General features: G+C 58.9%; 2 protein-coding genes and 1 pseudogene across 2 annotated transcripts, besides 6 other annotated features; all 3 read left to right on the forward strand.

Moving 5' to 3' along the window:
* Positions 1 to 720, forward strand: Tc00.1047053511767.10 (trans-sialidase, putative; the record flags this gene model as incomplete). The annotated part of the gene is made up of 1 exon (XM_809716.1): positions 1 to 720. A coding segment is annotated over one exon (720 nt), but the record flags the coding sequence as incomplete, so codon positions are not given.
* Positions 1 to 15754: a sequence feature (areas not merged during assembly with more than two copies in the genome that could not be assigned to a particular haplotype).
* Positions 836 to 855: a microsatellite.
* Positions 2512 to 12906, forward strand: Tc00.1047053511767.20 (dispersed gene family protein 1 (DGF-1), putative; the record flags this gene model as incomplete). Its single annotated transcript, XM_809717.1, has 1 exon — positions 2512 to 12906. The coding sequence occupies one exon, from the start codon at positions 2512 to 2514 to the stop codon at positions 12904 to 12906; it is 10395 nt and encodes a 3464-aa protein (XP_814810.1).
* Positions 7375 to 7434: a microsatellite.
* Positions 15194 to 17701, forward strand: Tc00.1047053511767.30 (annotated as a pseudogene).
* Positions 15755 to 16562: a sequence feature (heterozygous, non-Esmeraldo-like haplotype).
* Positions 16563 to 17773: part of a sequence feature (areas not merged during assembly with more than two copies in the genome that could not be assigned to a particular haplotype) that runs on past the window's edge.
* Positions 17730 to 17758: a sequence feature (AT_rich).

The raw sequence follows: 17773 nt of genomic DNA on the forward strand, positions 1-17773 counted from the left end.
ATACTGTACTCAGATGGTGCGTTGCGCCTTTCACGAGGGAGTATTGTGGGAACGCGCCGGGGCATATCCCTTGCCCGCCTGACTGATGAGCTGAAGACGATCAAGCCCGTCCTCAGTACTTGGGTGAGACTGGATTCCTTCTCCAAGTCGTCCACACCCACGGCCGGTCTGGTTGGATTCCTGTCCGATACGTCGTCCGGTGGTAACACGGGGACCGACGGTTACCGTTGCGTGAATGCATCCGTGACGAAAGCATCAAAGGTCAAAAATGGTTTCAAATTCACGGGGCCTGGGTCCAGGGCAATGTGGTCGATGAGCAGGTGGGGACCTAACAGACAGTACAGCTTTGTGAACCACAGGTTCACTCTTGTGGCGACGGTGACCATCCACCAGGTTGCGAAGGGGAGCGCTCCACTGCTGGGTGCGAATCTGGATGCACCCGTCAGCACGAACTTCATTGGGCTGTCGTACAGCATGGATAAAACGTGGGAGACAGTGTTTGCTGGGAAGAAAACGACATCGAACACCACTTGGGAGCCGGGGAAAGAACACCAGGTGGCGCTCATGCTGCAGGACGGCCACAAGGGCTCCGTTTACGTGGATGGTGTGATTGTGGGGAGCCCGGAGACGATACCAACACTTGAGACGCGAGGGCTGGAGTCTCATTCTTCTACATTGGTGGAGGCGAGGGAGACATCAACAGCAGCGATGTGGCAGTGACGAACGTCTTTCTGTACAACCGCCCACTGAGTGTCGGTGAACTAAAAATGGCCAAGAAGAGCGACGCCAAAAAAGGGAGACGGTGACGGCTCCATGCGTGGGGGCGTGTCGCAGTTGCTGCTGCTGCTGCTGCTGGGGTTTTGCGCCTTTGTAGCCCTTTACTGAGAAATCGCGGTGAGGACTTCCTGCCTCCAGTGGGAACATATGCGTCTGTCCACGCACTCTTTTAAATTAATTGCCACTTTCTGTGACGCCTTGTTTTAACCATTTTATTTTACTTTGTACCCCCTTCGCTGCGCAGGTCCCTTCCTCCATGTGGAAGCATGCTCCCCCAGGGGCCATCATCGCGTGGTTTTTGTTTGGTTGTTTTTTTATTTCCCCCCGCGTTGTGGTCCGACAATTACGGCGGGATCTACTCAGTGTTTTTTCCCCCTTTTTTAATTGATCATGGGCGCTCTTGGCATTGTGTGCCACGCCGATGGCGCCGGCTAAGAGACAATGGAATGGGGTGCACAAGGCCACGCCGAGTGTCCCAGTGGAATATAAATAATGTGTGGGCACCGAGGGTTTAAACGACTGTAACGAGTGTAGCGTATTTCTTCATTATCTGCAGGCGGGACATGCGCACCGATTTGGATGTCACGCAGCAGCGTGCAGTTTTTTCTTGTTTTTTTTTTTTTTAGAGTGAATGCGTAATGGAAGACGGATTTATATTTTCTTACTTTCCAGCATATTTCCCGCGGCTTGCCACGGTGTGGGCAGCCGTGCAGTGTTGCATTTCAACAGTCATCCTGCTTGTTTTTTTCTGGCGCCCTGCTGTGGTTGTGTGTGTTCTTAGATGCTTTCTTTTTTTGTGACCGTAGGCAGACACACGAGACAGTTACACGATATAGTTATTGCAGTGTATTTGGTTGCTCCTCTTGTACTCTGTGCTGGCGGTTGCGTGTGGGTGCTTCTCCCTCGTTGTGTTGGTGAAGGAGGAGGCAAGCGACGGCGTCGGTGGAGTGGCGTCCCAGTGGGAGAGGGATGGAACCGACCGCACAATCGGTGTGGACCCTTGTCCCCTGTATCTGAGTGCCGTTACCGCCCTTCTTCATCCTTCCTTCTTTTGTGTGTTGTGCGCTTGTGGTGCCGCTGCTTGCTGTGCAATGCCGACTCACGCGAGGAAGAACGACGCCTTTACTGCTGGCGAATGGCGAATCCTCCACTCCTCTCCCGTGTCACCATTTCTTTCTTTGACGCGCTTGATGGTCGCCGGTTGTAACGCTGCCACGTGGTTCTGTCTCGGCCCTTGTTTGTCTTTCGCGGCATCAAGAGTGCTCTGTGGTAGAACCATTTGGTTGCAGAAGCGGTGCCAATAGCCATGTGCCTTTTTTGCTGGGATTCTGCCACTCTGCATGGTGGTTGTGTGGGGCTGCGTGGGCGGGTGGAGGGCGATGGTGTTAACGGCGTGGTTGTGTCTGCGCTTTTTTGTGTCGCTGGTTGTGCATTGGTGGGGACTGTCTGTGACCGGATGCCTCCGCGTGCCACTGTGCTTAGTTACTGTTGTTGCTTCCTCTTTCTTTTCTGACTGTGCAGATAGAGATATTTTGGCTTGACCAGCACAACTATCGTTTCAAGGTGTTAGGGATTAATCGCTGTATTAGGACTAGTAGTAGTGGGATAACGATCTATCGGAATAGTGTCTCTTGATTTGCCATTTGTAGGAAGGGATCTTGAAGCAGGAGTTACGGTCGACGGGGCGAGTGCGACACACCACGACAGCTCTATTGATATCTGATTGGTTTGTGGATGCGGTCTGCGGTGGGTGCGTGTCCGCGCAGCCGGCACCGTGTGTTGCGCATGGCCATTGCGGCTGTGCGTGTGGCGCTGCTCGTTGCGTTGGCACTGGTTGCGGCGGCGGCGTGGATGCCTGCTGTGCATGCGGTGGTGTTGCGACTGCGGGGCGGCACGGTGGACAGAGCCCTCACGGTTGGCCGCGCCGTGGACACGGTGCTGATGGACGGCGTGTACATCACGAACGGCGTGGCTGTGGTGTTTGACGTGCCTGCGATGCTTCCCGGCGCGCTGCGCATTGAATTGAGGAACTGCGTGTGCGACGGCGGTGCGCAGCTCTACGTGCGGGGCTACAGCGGCGAGCCGGCGAGTGACCGGAGCCTGGAGGTGAGCGTGAGCGGGCTGTCCGGGAGCTACTGCTCGCTTGTGTTTGCGCACAGCCTGCCGGCACACACGAACGTGACGGTCCGTGACTCGACGATTGTGACGGCGGGACCGATGCGCTACTCGCAGCTGAGCGGGCTGACGGACGCGGTGGCGTCGCCGCTTGTGCTGCACGCGATGTCGCTGTTGCAGACGCAGCTGCGTGTGAGCAACACTGTGCTGAGGTCTTTACAGGCGGGCGGGTCGGCGGTGTACGTTGGCGGCGGCGTGGACCTGCTGTCGAGCGCGGTGGTGCTTGACGGCGTGTCGCTGGAGGCGTCGGGCGGTCCGACCGCGTCCGCGATGCATGTGGCGTCCTCGTCGATTCTCAGTCTGCGGAGCCACTCGGTGTTCTCCGTGACGAACGTGTCGGTTGTGAGCAGCGGCGGCGGCATTGTGCTTGGAGAGCACCTCGAGGTGTTTGATTCGGTGCTGCGCTTTGTGGGCGTCGAGGGGTCTGTTGCGTCGTCGCTGGTGCGCTGCGACGGTGGGACGGTCGGTGTCGGCGGGTGGCTGGAGCTGCACGACGTGTGGGCGGTGGGCGAGGCGTCGTCGGTGGCGTCGCTGTCGGGGGTGACGCTGAGCGGCGGTGTCGTGTCTATTGCGCGCTGCGTTGCCACCGGCGCGACGCTTGTCTCCGGGCTGACGATCACGAGCGGCGTCGTGTCGGTGCAGTGCAACCGTGCCGGCGGCCGGGTGCTGCGGAGCAGCGGCGACTACCGCATGGCCGGCCTGCCCTCCGTGAGCGTGGTGCCGTGCGACGGCTGTGCGGCTGCGGTGGCGTGCTTTGATGCGCTGACAGCGTCGTTCTCCGACTGCGTGTGCGGCTGCCGTGCCGGCGGCGTGGGCGAGGCGTGCCTGCCGTTCGACGTGCCGCCTGCGAGGGCCGGCGGTGGTGGTGGCGGTGCGCAGGGCTGCGTGAGTGGCGTGACGCTGACGGAGTCGGTGACGGTTGGCGGTGGGCGTGCGACGGCGTGCTTCGACTCGGTGGTGTTCAGCGGGCCGATCACTGTGGCGGTGGACCTGCGCTTGATGGACGCGTTCGCTGACGCGCTGAACGTGACGCTGCGCCACTGCGTGCTTGAGGGTGGCGCGCAGCTGCGGATTGGTGGCCTCAGCGAGAGCACGGCGCGCCTGATGCCCCACGCCCTCGTCAACATGACGAATGTGACGTCGCTGGAGGGCACGATCGTGCTGCATGGCGCGATGCCGCTGCACTCGAGTGTGCTGCTGGCGAACTCAACGCTGCGCGCGACGGTTGGCGGGTCGCAGTACGTGCCGACGACCCCTGGCTTCGCGGGATTTCGGTACGGCCCCGCGCTTGTCCTGGACGGCGTCCGGCTTCTGTCGACGCGGTTTCTCATGACGCGGTCGACGCTGGTGTGTGGCGGGGGCTCGTGCGCTGCGATCCTCGTGGAGCGCGGCCTCGCCGTGAACCTGTCCAGTGTCTTTTACATGGACAACTGTGCTGTCCTGTCGCAGACGCACGTGATTTACGCTCTTGCGTCGTACCTGCGTGTCAGCGGCGGCTCCGTGTCCTCCATACAGAACAGCTCGTGGAGTGCGCCGAGCATCGAATACTATGAAGGCGCATGTGTGTTTGAGGACGTTGCGGTGGATGGTGGCAGCGTGCTGCAGATTGTGTCCAGCACGTTCCGTCTCGGCTTCGCCATGCTCATGGCAAACACGCTGACTGTGACTGGCGGCAGTTGGCTGGTGCACCGCGACAACGAGTTCCGCACCGCCTACGTTGTGTACGTGACAGAATACTACGGTGTGGCGTTCTGCGACCAGAGTGTGTGGTCGATACTTGACAACAACTTCACGTACGGCTCGTACTCGTCAACTATTGCACACATGACAAGCAACTGGCCACCACCATCCGAACTGCGCCCGATCATCTACGGCATGTGCAACGAGCTAAGGGGCTCTCCTGTGACGAATTACGGAGAAGAACTGAATATTGGAGCACCCGTGACGTCGCTGGACTGTGGCGCGTGCACTGTGGACGCTGTGTGCTTTGAAGCGAGGACGAGCAGCATCAGCGGCTGTGAGTGTGAGTGCGCTGCTGGCGGCTACGGTGACACGTGTGTGCCGGCTGCGGTTCCGGACGGCCTTGGGCCGCTCCCGCTCCCCGACGCGAAGGACACGGGGGTCCGCTGCGTGTACGGTGGCAGCATCAGCTCCGTGGACGATCCTGATCCCGGTGTGCGAGGTCTGTGCTTTGTCAACGTGACCTTCACCGCCGCGATTGTGCTGGACCTGTGGAGCTTCGACGCGCCACAACAGACACTCAACATCACGCTGCTGCAGTGCGTTCTCGTGGGCCTGTCGATCAGGGGGAGTGGTGCGCGCGTGCACGTGAACGTGACATCCTCGATGCTGGATGCCGGTGAGTTGGCGTTTGAGGGTTATTTTGGTGTGAGCTCCCAGATACTGGTGGTAGGCAGTACGTTTGTGAAAACATCAGTGCACGCCATTGGCTTTCTGGAGTTTTTCCCTGGGAGAAACACGACGCTGATGCTGCTTGACAACTACATTGAGGGGAATAGTTACGCCGTTTATTTCTCCGATGCTGTTGTTGCTGATGGTGGCGGGATCATTGTGAAGGGAAATACGCTGACTACGGTAGAGAATAACGGTGAGGAATCATCTGTTTATGCTTATGCTGTTGATGTAAGGAACGGCGGCTACATTGACGTGGAGAACAACACGATGAGCGCGGCTAATGGCTTGTATCTTAACGGGGACACCACTGTGAGCTCCGCGGGGCTGCTGAGAGTGGCGGTCTGCACGTTCATTGGCAGGACTGAATTTTTTGATCCCGCGCTGGTGTATTTTGACGGCTTTGTGACCCTCCAGGGTGGTGCGCAGTGGCGTGTGGAGGGCAACAACATTAGGGCAGCCTCATTAATAGGTATGCCAAATTCCTTGTACGAAATTCAGCTGTCGGGCAGCGGCACTACTGTGGCGCTTGCACGCAACCGTCAGGTGGACTCCAGAATGCCCTTTTTCAATTACTTTCTTCTAAGCACTGTTGTGATGTTGCCCGCGCAGTTTGTGTTTGGGTGCAACCTGCAGGGCGAGAAGGAGGTGTCGTACGACGGCGTGTTTCCGGAGGAAGTGGTGTTGTTTAGGTGCGGCACATGCAACGATGACGCTGCGTGCTACATGCCCGGGACGGAGTCGGTGGACCGCAATTCGTGCTCGTGCAACTGCAGGGACGGATCGCATGGCGCGTCGTGTCTTCCCTTTGAGGTGCCCGACACGGTTGTGCCGCCCTTGCCGGAGAGAGCCGTTGACGGTGACACGAGCTGCGTGGTGAACCAGACGCTGACGAGCCTCACGCTGACCATGTGGAAGACGCACCACTGCTACGTGGGTGTGACATTCAGCGGCGTGGGTGCTACGCTGACGTTTTTCCTCAACAGTATGCCGCTGCATCTCCCCATCAACATCACTTTCACTGGGTGCACATTCTGTGGCGGTGCCGCGCTGCAGTTTGTTGGGGGTGCTGAGGTGGCCGAGTCAGCCGGCGTCCTTATCCGCGTGAGCCAGACGGTGATGCGGTCCTCTGTCGTTTTGGTTGCATTCGCCTTCCCGCAGCACTGTGACATCGCCGTCACGGAGGTTGACGCGGTGCAGTCCTCTGAGGTCCAGCTGCTTGACACTAGGATCAATATTCTGAGTGTCGTGATACTGGACAACGTCGAGTTGACTGCGTCTTCGTTGTTGGTCAGCAACGTCAATGCGCATGCATCGAAGCGTGATGCGTTTGGTTTGTACTCGACTGGGACGCTGAAGCTGGTAAGTGGAAGCTCGCTGTACGTGCGGTACTGCAGCTTTGACGGATACGCACATATGTTCGACATAAATATCCTCAGTGTCCGCGACCACTCTGTTTTTGCGCTGCTCAACAACACGATGTCCTCCGGGACAAGCTTCTTTTTTCAATGCCTAGACTTCAGTGTCTCGGATCACAGCGTGTTGCGCGTGGTGGGGAACAGCGGCTCTGTGTGCTACGCCATCTATAACGATGACTTGTGGACTGTTGAGCGGTCAAGCTGGCTGGATTGGCGCGACAACGACGTGGGTTTGGGTGCGATGTTCTACGACAGTGGCTCTGCTTTTGTAAGCATCGACGGCAGCAGTGTGGTGACGCTGACGGGCTGCAAGATGGGCTCGACGGGGTTGTCGGTGCCTTTGCTATCGCGGGTTAACGCTGGCTACCGGTTCGTTGCTGGGTGCCTGACGGTTGCGGGACGGGCGGTGACGACGGCGGCAGAGCTGGAGCTGAACAGCATCACCAATGTGACGGCGGTTGCTGCGTTCGGGCAGTGCACAAAGGACGGCGACTGCTTCGCTCCGCTGACGACGGCGGTCATTGACTGCGAGTGCCAGTGCGCTGCTGGAGGGCACGGCGATGTGTGTGTCCCGGCGCCTGTGCCTGCTGGCCCGCTGTCACCACCGCCACCACCGCCGCCGCCAGTGCCGCCCACACCGCCACCACCGCCGGTTGGTGGGTGCATCAGCGACATGGTGTACCCCGAGGTGGCGCAGGCTGTGGGCAGCGGGCTGTCGTGGCTGTGCTACCGCAACGTGACGTTCAGCGGGGGCGGCATGAGCCTGACGGTGCTGGTTGGGGCGATGACGGGCGACGTGGCGCATGTCACGTTCGATGGATGCACGTGGAGGGACGGTGCCGTGCTGTTGCTGTTGGGCAATGCGTACGCCACTGTGGGGGCGCTGAACATCGTTGTCACCGGCAACACATTTATTGACGCGCTGCTCAGCCCGGAGGGTGTGTTTCCACCGCGCACGAACATCACGATCAGCGGGAACCGCTTCACGGTCACGAGGCTGATCCCTCGGTCTGGTTTGGGCCTTGGTAGCCCGTCGTGTGTTGCGATGAATGGGCTGGCGATCAGCAACGACTCTGCGGTGTTGTTCAGCGGCAATGTGTTTCAGAGCGTGACGGCATCGTCAAGCGCCATTCACGTTGTCAGATCTGCGCTGAGGGTGTGGTGGCACTCAGTGTTTGCGGTGGTGGGCAACACGTTTCATATGGCTGGCAGTACGTTGATATATCTTGAGGGGACTAGACAGTCCTTATCACTGAGTGCACTGAACAACTCTGCCGTGGTGATCCGAGGCAATCTTGTGTCGAGTGAGGTGCAGTACGTCATTTTTTTAATTTCCTCCTTAAGTGTGGAGTCCCAATCCGCGGTTGTGTTTCAGGGCAACGAGATGCGGCGAAGCTCGGTTGTGTTTTATTCAAGATACTTTTCTTACATCTACTACAACTCCTGGCTGCAGTTGAGCAGCAACCTCTGCCGTGAGTCCCCATCGGAAGCTTTCCTCTTTATGAACCCCAAGGTGAATCTCCGCGACTCCACGGTGTCTGTGTCCGGCAACCGATTCATGTCCAGCTATGGAATGAACAAAGCGCTGCGGATATCCACAGGGTCCCGCGATCTCACAAACGGAGCGATTGTGGCTGCGTGCAACACTGTGAACGGCGGTGAGAGAGTGAAATACAGCATCCCGTCCGTGTACAATGCCACATTTCTGACCTGCGAGGACCCATGCACCCTTGCGGCGTGGTGCTTCCCTGCGTACACGACGACGGCCTCGAGTGATGGCTGTGCCTGCACGTGCGCGGAGGGCGGCCATGGCGATGCGTGCCTGCCCGTCGCTGTCCCCGAGCCCTCAAGCACTGACGGCGCCGACTTCTGCGTGCGCGATGTGCGTGTGGATGTGGAGGTGAACGTCAGTTTCGGGACGTCGGTGGCGTGCTACGTTGGTGTGACCTTTGCGGCGGACGTCGTGGTGGACGTGGGGTCGATGTCAGGGAGCGTGCGCAACGTGACGCTGGCGAACTGCACGTTTGCGGACGGAGCGAGCCTGTACGTTGTTGGGTGGCGGTCCGACCCGCCTGCTGGCCAGCGTGCCGATGTGTTGATCAGCGGTCTTGAGTCGCGCTCTGGCGGCGGCGTGGTGGTGGCGAACCGATTTCCGCCGAGTTCGCGCGTCACTGTGGTGGACTCGGTGCTGATTGCAGAGAAGCATGTTGCGTATAGCGGCGCCTACGACCTTGGCGACGCGTCCGCGTGCCTCGTGCTGCACAGCGTGAATCTGACTGGGAGCGTGCTGACCATCGCGCGCACGCATGTGGCAGCTGTGTTCGACGACGCTGTTGGTGTGTTGTTTGTTGGCGGCGTGGCGCTGTCGTCGCGCGGTGCACTGTACGTGGACGGGCTGTCGGTGCAGACGGCGCTGGGGCTGTGCGTGTCGGTGGAGGGCGGTGTTGCGGCCAGTGGCGGCTCCGTGGTGGCGTTTGTTGACGGCGGCTTCCTGCTGTGCAAGCACGCGGTGTCTGTGCGTGGGGCTGCGAGCGTGTCGGGCTCCGCTGTGGCGTTTGTGCGGAACGACTTTTTGTCGACGGAGGACTACGCGGTGGCGTTTTATTCGACGGTGAGCCTGGCCGGTGGGTCGATGCTGCTGGCGAAAGGCAACGTGCACGACGGCGTCTCGAGGGAGATGCTCTACGCCGCTGGCGCCGTGACCGCTGCTGGGAGCACGCTGAGCTTTGTGCGCAACCGAGCGCTGCTGCCGCGGATGCTGTCGCTGAGCCTGTCGCTCTCGGCTGGGGCGCATTTGAGGGTGGCGTGCAACGACGCTGGTGGGCGTGTCCTGTCGATGGCGGAGGAGTACGCAGCGGCTGGTTTTGGCGACGCTGGGAGCATCGACGTTGTTGGGTGCGACGCCTGCGACAGGGACACGCACTGCTACACGCCCGGGACGGCGTCGGCGAGCATGAGGAACGGTGTGTGCGTGTGCGAGTGCGGCAGCGGCGGGTACGGCGAGGCGTGCGTGCCTGTGGGAGCTCCCGTGCTGCCGCCCGCTGTGGGCACTGCGCCGAGTGTGTTCGTCCGCGAGGGCGTGACGGTGCGGTCGGTGTTCGTTGTGCCTGCCGGCGCGAGCGAGGTGACGCTGCGCCACGTTGTGCTGGACGGCGTGAGTCCTGTGCTCTACGTGCCGTGGATGGCGCGAGACGGCGTGCGGATCGTTGTGCAGAACGTGTCGCTGCTGAACGGTGCTGTGCTGTACGTGATGGGCGGTGGAGCGTTGCGCGGTGCGGGGGCGGCGGGGAACGACGAGGGCGGGCCGGTGGAGCTGTCGGTGTGCGACGTGGAGGCGCTGAACGGTGCGCTTGTGCTGACCGGCACTTTTCCCGCGGGGTCTGTGCTGACGGTGACGGACTCCCTGCTGGTTGCCGCGAGGCCGACGCCGCTTGTGTATCTTCCCGGCTCGCAGTCCTCGCCGTACGCACCGGTGCTGGTGCTGTCGGGCCTGCGGCTTGTGCGGTCCGTGCTGGTTGTGTCCGGCGTTGTCCTCGTGACCGTGATGACTGGTGGACGGACGGTGGTGGTGGACGGCGCTGTGTTGGAGCTTGTCGGTGGCGGTGTCGCGGTAGACGCAGCTGTGCTCGGTGGCGAATATGCGTTGTACGCGAGTGCGCGCGTGGTTGGGTCTGGAGGCGCTGTGCTGCGCGTGTCGGGGAGCCAGGTGTACGCCGCGCATGGGTTGGTGTTCGACAGCGGGGTGGTGGCCAACGCGTTCGCCGTCGTAGTGAACGACAACGTCGGTGTGCTGACCGATGGCGCGCTGCTGGTGCTGCGGGGGTCGGCGTCGTTTGTGTCCGGGTCGTGGCTGTCGGTGCGCGGCAACAGCATCAGCGGCAGGCTCCTGTCTGTGCCGTCGTACCCGCGGAGTGCGGAACTTGTGCAGAGCACGCTGACGCTCCACGGGAACGCCGGCAGCGGGCCCGTCGTGATGGACGGCACCGTTGCGCTCGGGGACGCCGGCCGAAGGTTCGTCGTGGGGTGCCTGACACTCAACGGACAGGCGCTGCAGACGATGGACTACAGGTCCGCCGGCATCATCGGGGAATTCCGCCCCGTGGCGTGTGGCGTGTGCGACGCCGACGTGAGTTGCTTTGCAGCTGCGACGAGGACGATGTCGGGGTCGTGCGGCTGCCGCTGTGCTGATGGCGGGTACGGGCGCGACTGCCTGCCGGTGTACCTGCCTCACGTGGATGGGTGCAACCGTACGCCCGCCCTGCCGCCGCTGAGCCACACGGAGACGCGCAGCCTGACGCCGACATGGACAACAACACCGAGGTGGACACCGACGCCGAGCGCGACGCAATACAGTCCGACGCAGCACGGGCCGACGGAGACCCTGCGGGTGACGGAGACGGTGGCGCTGTCGCCCACGCGGACCCCGACGGCGTCGGTGAGCAGCACGCCGTGGTGGAGCGACGTGGCGTGCCCGACGCTTGCTGTGACGACGACGGCGACTGGCGGCAGCCTGACGCAGAACGACGTCCGTGGCGGTGGGAGCGCCGTCCCGACGCGGCTGATGGTGGCGCTGCCGCCGCCGTTTCGTTGGGCACGCGATCCGCAGCTCGGCACGCACCTGAGCTTTGTGCCGGTGTCGACGGCGCGGCCGAGTGGGTTTGGCGGTCCGTGGGGAGCGATGCTGAGCAACGCGACGTGGGTGCGCAACGCGACGAATCCGTCCACCGTCCTGGAGCTGGCTGTGCCCGTGCACCGCGGTTACTTCATTGTTGCCGACGAGACGATAGTCATTCGCTGCGACGCTGTGGCGGTGTCCGGCGGCTGCAAGGGAGTGCTGCTTGGTTCCTTCACGATCAGGTCTGACACGCTGCCCGCCGCCTCCAGCGCTCTCTCGGCGATCACCGGCGTTGTTGCGGGTGCGGCGGCTGTTGCCGTGGTGGTGACCGGCGGGCTGGGCTCCGTCCTGGAGATGCAGGCGGTTGGCGTGTTTGCGAGGATGCCATGCGCCTCGTCACAGGAGCGTGCGAGCACCGCTGCGCTGCCGTACTTCCTGTCGGTGTTCGCTGTCCGTGACCCGCTGTGGATGGTGGTGGGCAACGCACTGCTTGCCGCTGTGTTCGGGTGCGTGCACTGCGGTGTGACGGCGGCCTTCCAGCGGTGGCGCGCCGTGGACGCGGCGAGTGCGTGGGCGGCGATGCGCTTCCCGAGCCTGACGTACGTCGTGGCGCACGCGATGCACCTCGGCATCTTCTTCGGCTCCGTGCTTGCACTGGCGATGCCCGGCGCCCGCGTGCGGCACCGCGTGATTGGTGTCGTTGGCGTGCTGTACGGTGTGGCGTTCCCTGCTGGCGTGTGCTACTTGATTGCCCGCCACACGGGCGCGAGCTTCACGAGGTACTGGCAGTTTTTGAGGAAGCCGCTGCACGAGCGCCTGCTGTACCCCGTCGGGTATTGGCACCCCGCGGCGCAGCAGCGGATGTACGGCGGCATGCTGACGAACATGAGGGGCAGCCACGTGTACTGGTGCGTGTTCCAGCTGTCGGCGCTGTGTGTGGTGGGCCTGATTGCGGCTGTGCACCCGCCCGTGGGAGGCTGCCACGTCCAGTACTTCTGCATGGCGGCTGTGCTGCTTGCGGGTGCGGGCGTGGTTGCCTTCACGAACATGATGCGCTCGGCCTTCCTGACGGTGATGCACGCGGCGAGCTTTCTGCTCCTTGCGGCGCTGTGCGTGGTGAGCGCGGCCAACCACCTTGCGCCGAGCGACGGCGGTGCGAGGGCGTACGCGGCTATCGTGCTGCTGCTGATGACTGTGCTGCTTGCGGTCACTGTGTACGGCGTCGTTGTGTGGTATGCGGAGGACCGCCACTGGCAGGAGCTGCGCGAGCCGCGGCGTGGTGGGCTGGAGGCGCTGCTGCGCGATGCCGAGGAGAGCGACGACGAGACGCAGAAACCCCACGAAATGACGTCATCGTCGTACGCCTCAGGCACCACCGTTGCGTCGTCGTACCGACCACCCGCAGCGCTGCAGCCCATGGCCGGTGACACCCGCTCAGACGCCTTCATCTCGTTCGACCGTGTATCCAGTGCGAGCTGCAGCGTTAATTATGCCCCTCTGGACAGGTAAGGATGGTTTGCTGGACGAAAGAATTATCGCAGTTTCTCCTTTTGGGTGTGGAAATGCTCCGCCACTCAAAAGCACCGTTGCGCGTCGAGAATGCACAAAGCTCCTTGTAGGTGCGGCATAACGTGGATGCTTCTGCTAGGCATCTTCTTTTTTTAAATTATTCATAGATTGATTGGGTGATTGGTTTGGTGTATTATTTTATCGATTATCGACGACAACGGATTATTACACTATCACGCTAGCCCGGCGTGGATGCGTAACAAATGTGTGTGTGTGCGTGTGTTTTACGCTCTTCGCTGCAGCACCGAGTATGTGGGCTAGTGCTCTCTATTTCATATCTGTACTCAGTAATGAGGACGTGCTCGACGATGGTGGTTGTGTGCGGGCCATAGGATGCATTCAGGAAAGCGTTAGGGAAAACAGCCAATGAAGCCCTTCTGCGACGCGTCACCTCCTGGAGGTTGTGAGTGTGCGTTGCTGGCTGACATGAGGGAGGGCGTGGGTGCCACGGCTGTGCAGCTGCGCAGCCACCCATCGGACTCCGCCCCGAAAGCGTCATTGATTATTGGTTTTTGTTGGTTTGTTTCTATTTTTTGTGCGGGTGCCTGCAGTGACTCTCCCTCCTGTTCCACGAGGACTGTGTGGAGGGCATGCCTGCCGCCTTTTATGCTTCTGATGCTGTGTAGAAAGAACCATAAGCGAAATATCGAAGAATTATGCGGAGTGATGTATTTCTTTGTGGATGTATATACTGGTGTGTTCTTTTGGATCACTCTGGTGGTTCATTTTCTTTCTCCTTTTTTACGTTTCTAAACACGTGTTTCAATGTCGCTTTAGTACGGCCACGCACGGGTAGCTTGAGTCGCGGATGTTTCCTTGTAGTTGACGCCATTTCCTGTTAGGCGCCAACGCGGCCACGTTCGGCAAGCATCCACTCTCCACGGCATGCTGCCTGATATTTTGGACTCGTCCCAGGTGTAACGCAGGCACCACCGCCGTGGCAGTCATGGGAATTAAGATGGGACGTGGGATAGCGAAAGATATTGTGCTGCACATGTGCCTGCTGCATTATTTCTGTTGAGGAGGTTTCAATTTAGAGGAAGAGGGATGGACACTGCACGATTCTGTGGCTTGGAGGAGTTATTACCCCCTTTTTAAACATATTTTTGGTATGATCCCTGGCCCCACTCGTGTCTGTTCCGATTGCTTCCCCTGAGTGGAGCTGCGCCATGGCCATTATTATTATTATTATTTTGGTTGTTTGCGGGAGGAAAAACACATTGCGAGTGGAGAAACCACACTTCATGCATGCGGCGTTCAGGGAGTTACGTATTTTGAGGTGGAGTGCACGTATGTGGATGTCATGTGAGAAGGAACGGGGGTTGACTGCCCAACCGTCACTCCTTTTCTGGAGAGTGTGCTCCTATTTTTTTTTTCTGCTGCCCTTTTGTGTCAGGGCACGGCGGGATTGGACAGCACCGTCCCGCGAAGGGCCCTGCACACATACACACTCTCATGCCACTGTCTCCCCCGAATTCGGGAGCAAAACCCAAATTCCTGCTGCTTTTTGCATTGGCGCAACTGTTTTTATTTAGTAACTGAAGCCATTCTGTCCGGCGTGTCAATTTGATTGGATTGTGTGGGATTGCTCGCCAACGCCATCAAACAAAACGGGCTGAAGAATTGACTTATTTAAACGTCGTCTAGCGCGCACGTATTTTCTTACTTTCTGTTGGTGTGCAGTCAAACAGCGAGGAATCCGGAACTATGCGTGCGTGGAATTCTTCCTGCCATGTGGACTGCAGGCAACACCGAGGGGCTGCCACTTTACTCCGCAGAGTTGTTGTGTCTCTTCGCAGGGTTGTCAGGGAAATTCCATGCAGCCTGCTACTGCTGGTGTGTCCTCAAAAGTTGTCACCCCATGCGAATAATGTGCTTCAGCGAGTGAGGGTGTTGATTGGGTTTGTGTGCACTCTGATTCTGTTTGCCACTTTGTGCGGGCACGCAACACTTGAGTGGTGGGAAAATGGAGCGGGCGGTGCATGGCCGCGTCTCGCCCATTGTTCAGTGCACGGTGGTGTGGTGCACATTGTGGTGCTGACTCTGCGATATGAGTGCGGTCTCCTGCGCGGCAATGGTGGTGGGTGGAGGAGAGTGTTGGCCCGCGGCGGGACGGTAGGAATGTGCCTACTTTTTACTTTTCCCTCTGTGAAGGTGTGCACTTATTTTTTGTGTCGGTGATGGGGCAAACAGACCGACAACGTGAATAATACAGAAAAGGGCGATAATGTGGCTTTGTTTTTGCCGATTGCACGTTGTGTTGCTGCGGGGGCGGTGGGCCTTGACTGCTTCACCGACAGGCGTTGCAGTGCGGCTGCATGGCGCACCGACCGCCCCGCCATGCGAGCGCCACGCCCAACGCCATTGGGACTGCGGGACGAAACAGCCGCGAGTGTCCTTTGGAGCCAGCGGCACCTGCTGGCCGCGGTTGGGCGGTGCGAGTGGGATGCTTCACCGCACGGGTGTTGCGATGGCGCCTCGAAGCGGCATCTCCGGTGATGGTTCCGACGCTGCAACTCGCAGAGGAGTGGAGGGAACGAGGCGACCGCAGTGGACCATGAGCAGCAGCGTAAAGGAAATCCTGCTGGAGGGAAGCACTCTCAGGACCGACATGAAGCTGAATGAATTCCTTCGGAATTATGTTGGCGGCAGGACGGCCGTTGGTGAAGACCACAACGTGACGATGCAGGTGTTTGTTCAGGAGCCGGATGCTTACGTACAAGACCAGCGGCTTCTTAGAATTATTTTTAATTTAACAGAGTACCAGGTGTACAAGCTTCATCACGAGGGTGTGTTCTCTCTCGAGCAATGGAGGGACTATGAAGGAAAGGACACAGTCACTCCCATTGCAAGGGGAAAACTAAACGCAGCCCTTTTTCAGGCGCAGGCATCAACGAAGGTGGTTAAATCAACGGTGCTGAAGGGAGTGTACCAGTCTGTGTACAATGCGAGGTGGAGCCATGTCGTGGAAATACCCGATTGTGAGGAAGAGCAAACAGAAATGGGAATGAAGGTGGAGAAGGGGAAACCGAAACAGTCATGGACGTACAAGAAAGTTGGCGAATCCCTCTAAAAGGATGACGGTGTGCAGCAATCCGGTGCACCGCGTCCCAGGCTGATGGTGCTCACCTCGGACAAGGGATGGCCGTACACGATGAATGGGCCGCATAGGGCCGGTAATGACTTGTGTGTTAACTGTGAGGTGGATCGAGCGTGGCAGATCGTCAGCGGCGATCTAACCGAATGGTTCAGCCCTCACGGTGGGACCGACTTTAAGCTCAAGCAGCATCTCTTGATTGGGACGCCCGGGATCGGGAAGTCGATGGGTGCCGGTTCGTACCTCCTCTACCAGCTGCTGCACTGCGATGTTGAGAAACTCCAAATGGTTGTCTACAGTTTTGGTGGAAGTACGACGTACGTGTGTGACAAGGCCATCAAGACGGTGACAAGATACGTGGGTAGAGGAGCATCCAAGGAAATTTTGTGGGATTGGGGGATTGTGTGATGAAAGGGCATATTATCTACTGTGTGACAGAGAAAGGAACACCGCCAGAGGAATATTTTGTGTCTAGCACCGGATGGGGCATGATTGTGGTGTCACCCCCAAACGTGGGCAACTGTGATGAATGGGAGACGCAAGTAAAAGCCGGGCGGACCAGTGTGAAGTACTCGACGAGATGGATGTGAAGGCGATGTGCGCCTGGATGAAGCGCGATGGTACTACAGATGGGCAAGCGGAATACTGGAAGATGGTCAAAGAACGCATGGAAAAAGTGGGGCCGATTCCACGTTACATCTTTGATGCGAATGAGTTCATTGCACACTCCGCTGCCACTGAGGATGCCTTGGATGGGATCAATTTCCGGGATGGTGAAAGGCACTTTACGCATGGGGGAGTGAGACTGTGATATTCTGGGGATCCGCCTCAAAAGCTGGTGAGGGTTGCCCGAGCAAGAGGAGAAGTCGGTGCTGAGGGATTTCTCAACGCACCGATATCTGTTTGCCTCTGGCGTCGAATACCGCACTATTTTGGGAGACGTGATGAGTGATGGGGATTCACTTCTGTTGCTAGTATTGGGGAAGAGGAATACTGTTTCGTCTGAATGTGTGGAAGGTTTGGCTTGCGCGCATTAATTTTTTTGGGGAGTTTTTCAGTGCATTAGTAGAGGACCTGAAGGAGCTGAGGCCACCAGCACGCCGTGGAGGACAGTGCGCAGAGCTGAAGGCGATTCTGAGGGACACCCCGCCGAGTCTTATGCGTATTGCTTGCAATGGAATACCATACAAATACTAATATAAAGCATCGGCTGCTGTGCATACCGGCGGTTGGAGCCTTTTTGCTGGTGGACGGCTTTTTCTTCGTGGAGTCAAATCCGAGGACGCTGGTTGGGCTGCGGATGGCTACGACGGCGGGTGGGTGCCACACCACCGCCAGCACTGTGAGGCAGTTCACTGTGTGTCCGGCGGCATATTTTAATGGTTGGGAGGAATTATCCCGAGACATGTCGTGGGAGATTATTTATGTGCAGCACGCAGACAGCACGCCGATGAATGACTGGCGAAGATGCGGTCCCGTCAATGCCAATGATTTGGACCGCGCTGAAAAGAAGATTGTGGCGTTCTGGAAGGAAATTGTGCGCCAGTATCAAGTTTCTGTATCATCCAGAGACATACGAAAAAAAGCTCTCCGAAGTGTGGAAGAAAAACAGAAAAAAGAAAACAGATTAGTAACTGAAAAGTGAATGAGAAATTTTGATTTGTGGTATTTTTTTTTTTTTTGAAATATATATATGTAAACACTTGTGTC

This window comes from Trypanosoma cruzi, genomic scaffold (assembly GCF_000209065.1).
Source record: "Trypanosoma cruzi strain CL Brener 1047053517163 genomic scaffold, whole genome shotgun sequence".
NCBI lineage: Eukaryota > Euglenozoa > Kinetoplastea > Trypanosomatida > Trypanosomatidae > Trypanosoma > Trypanosoma cruzi.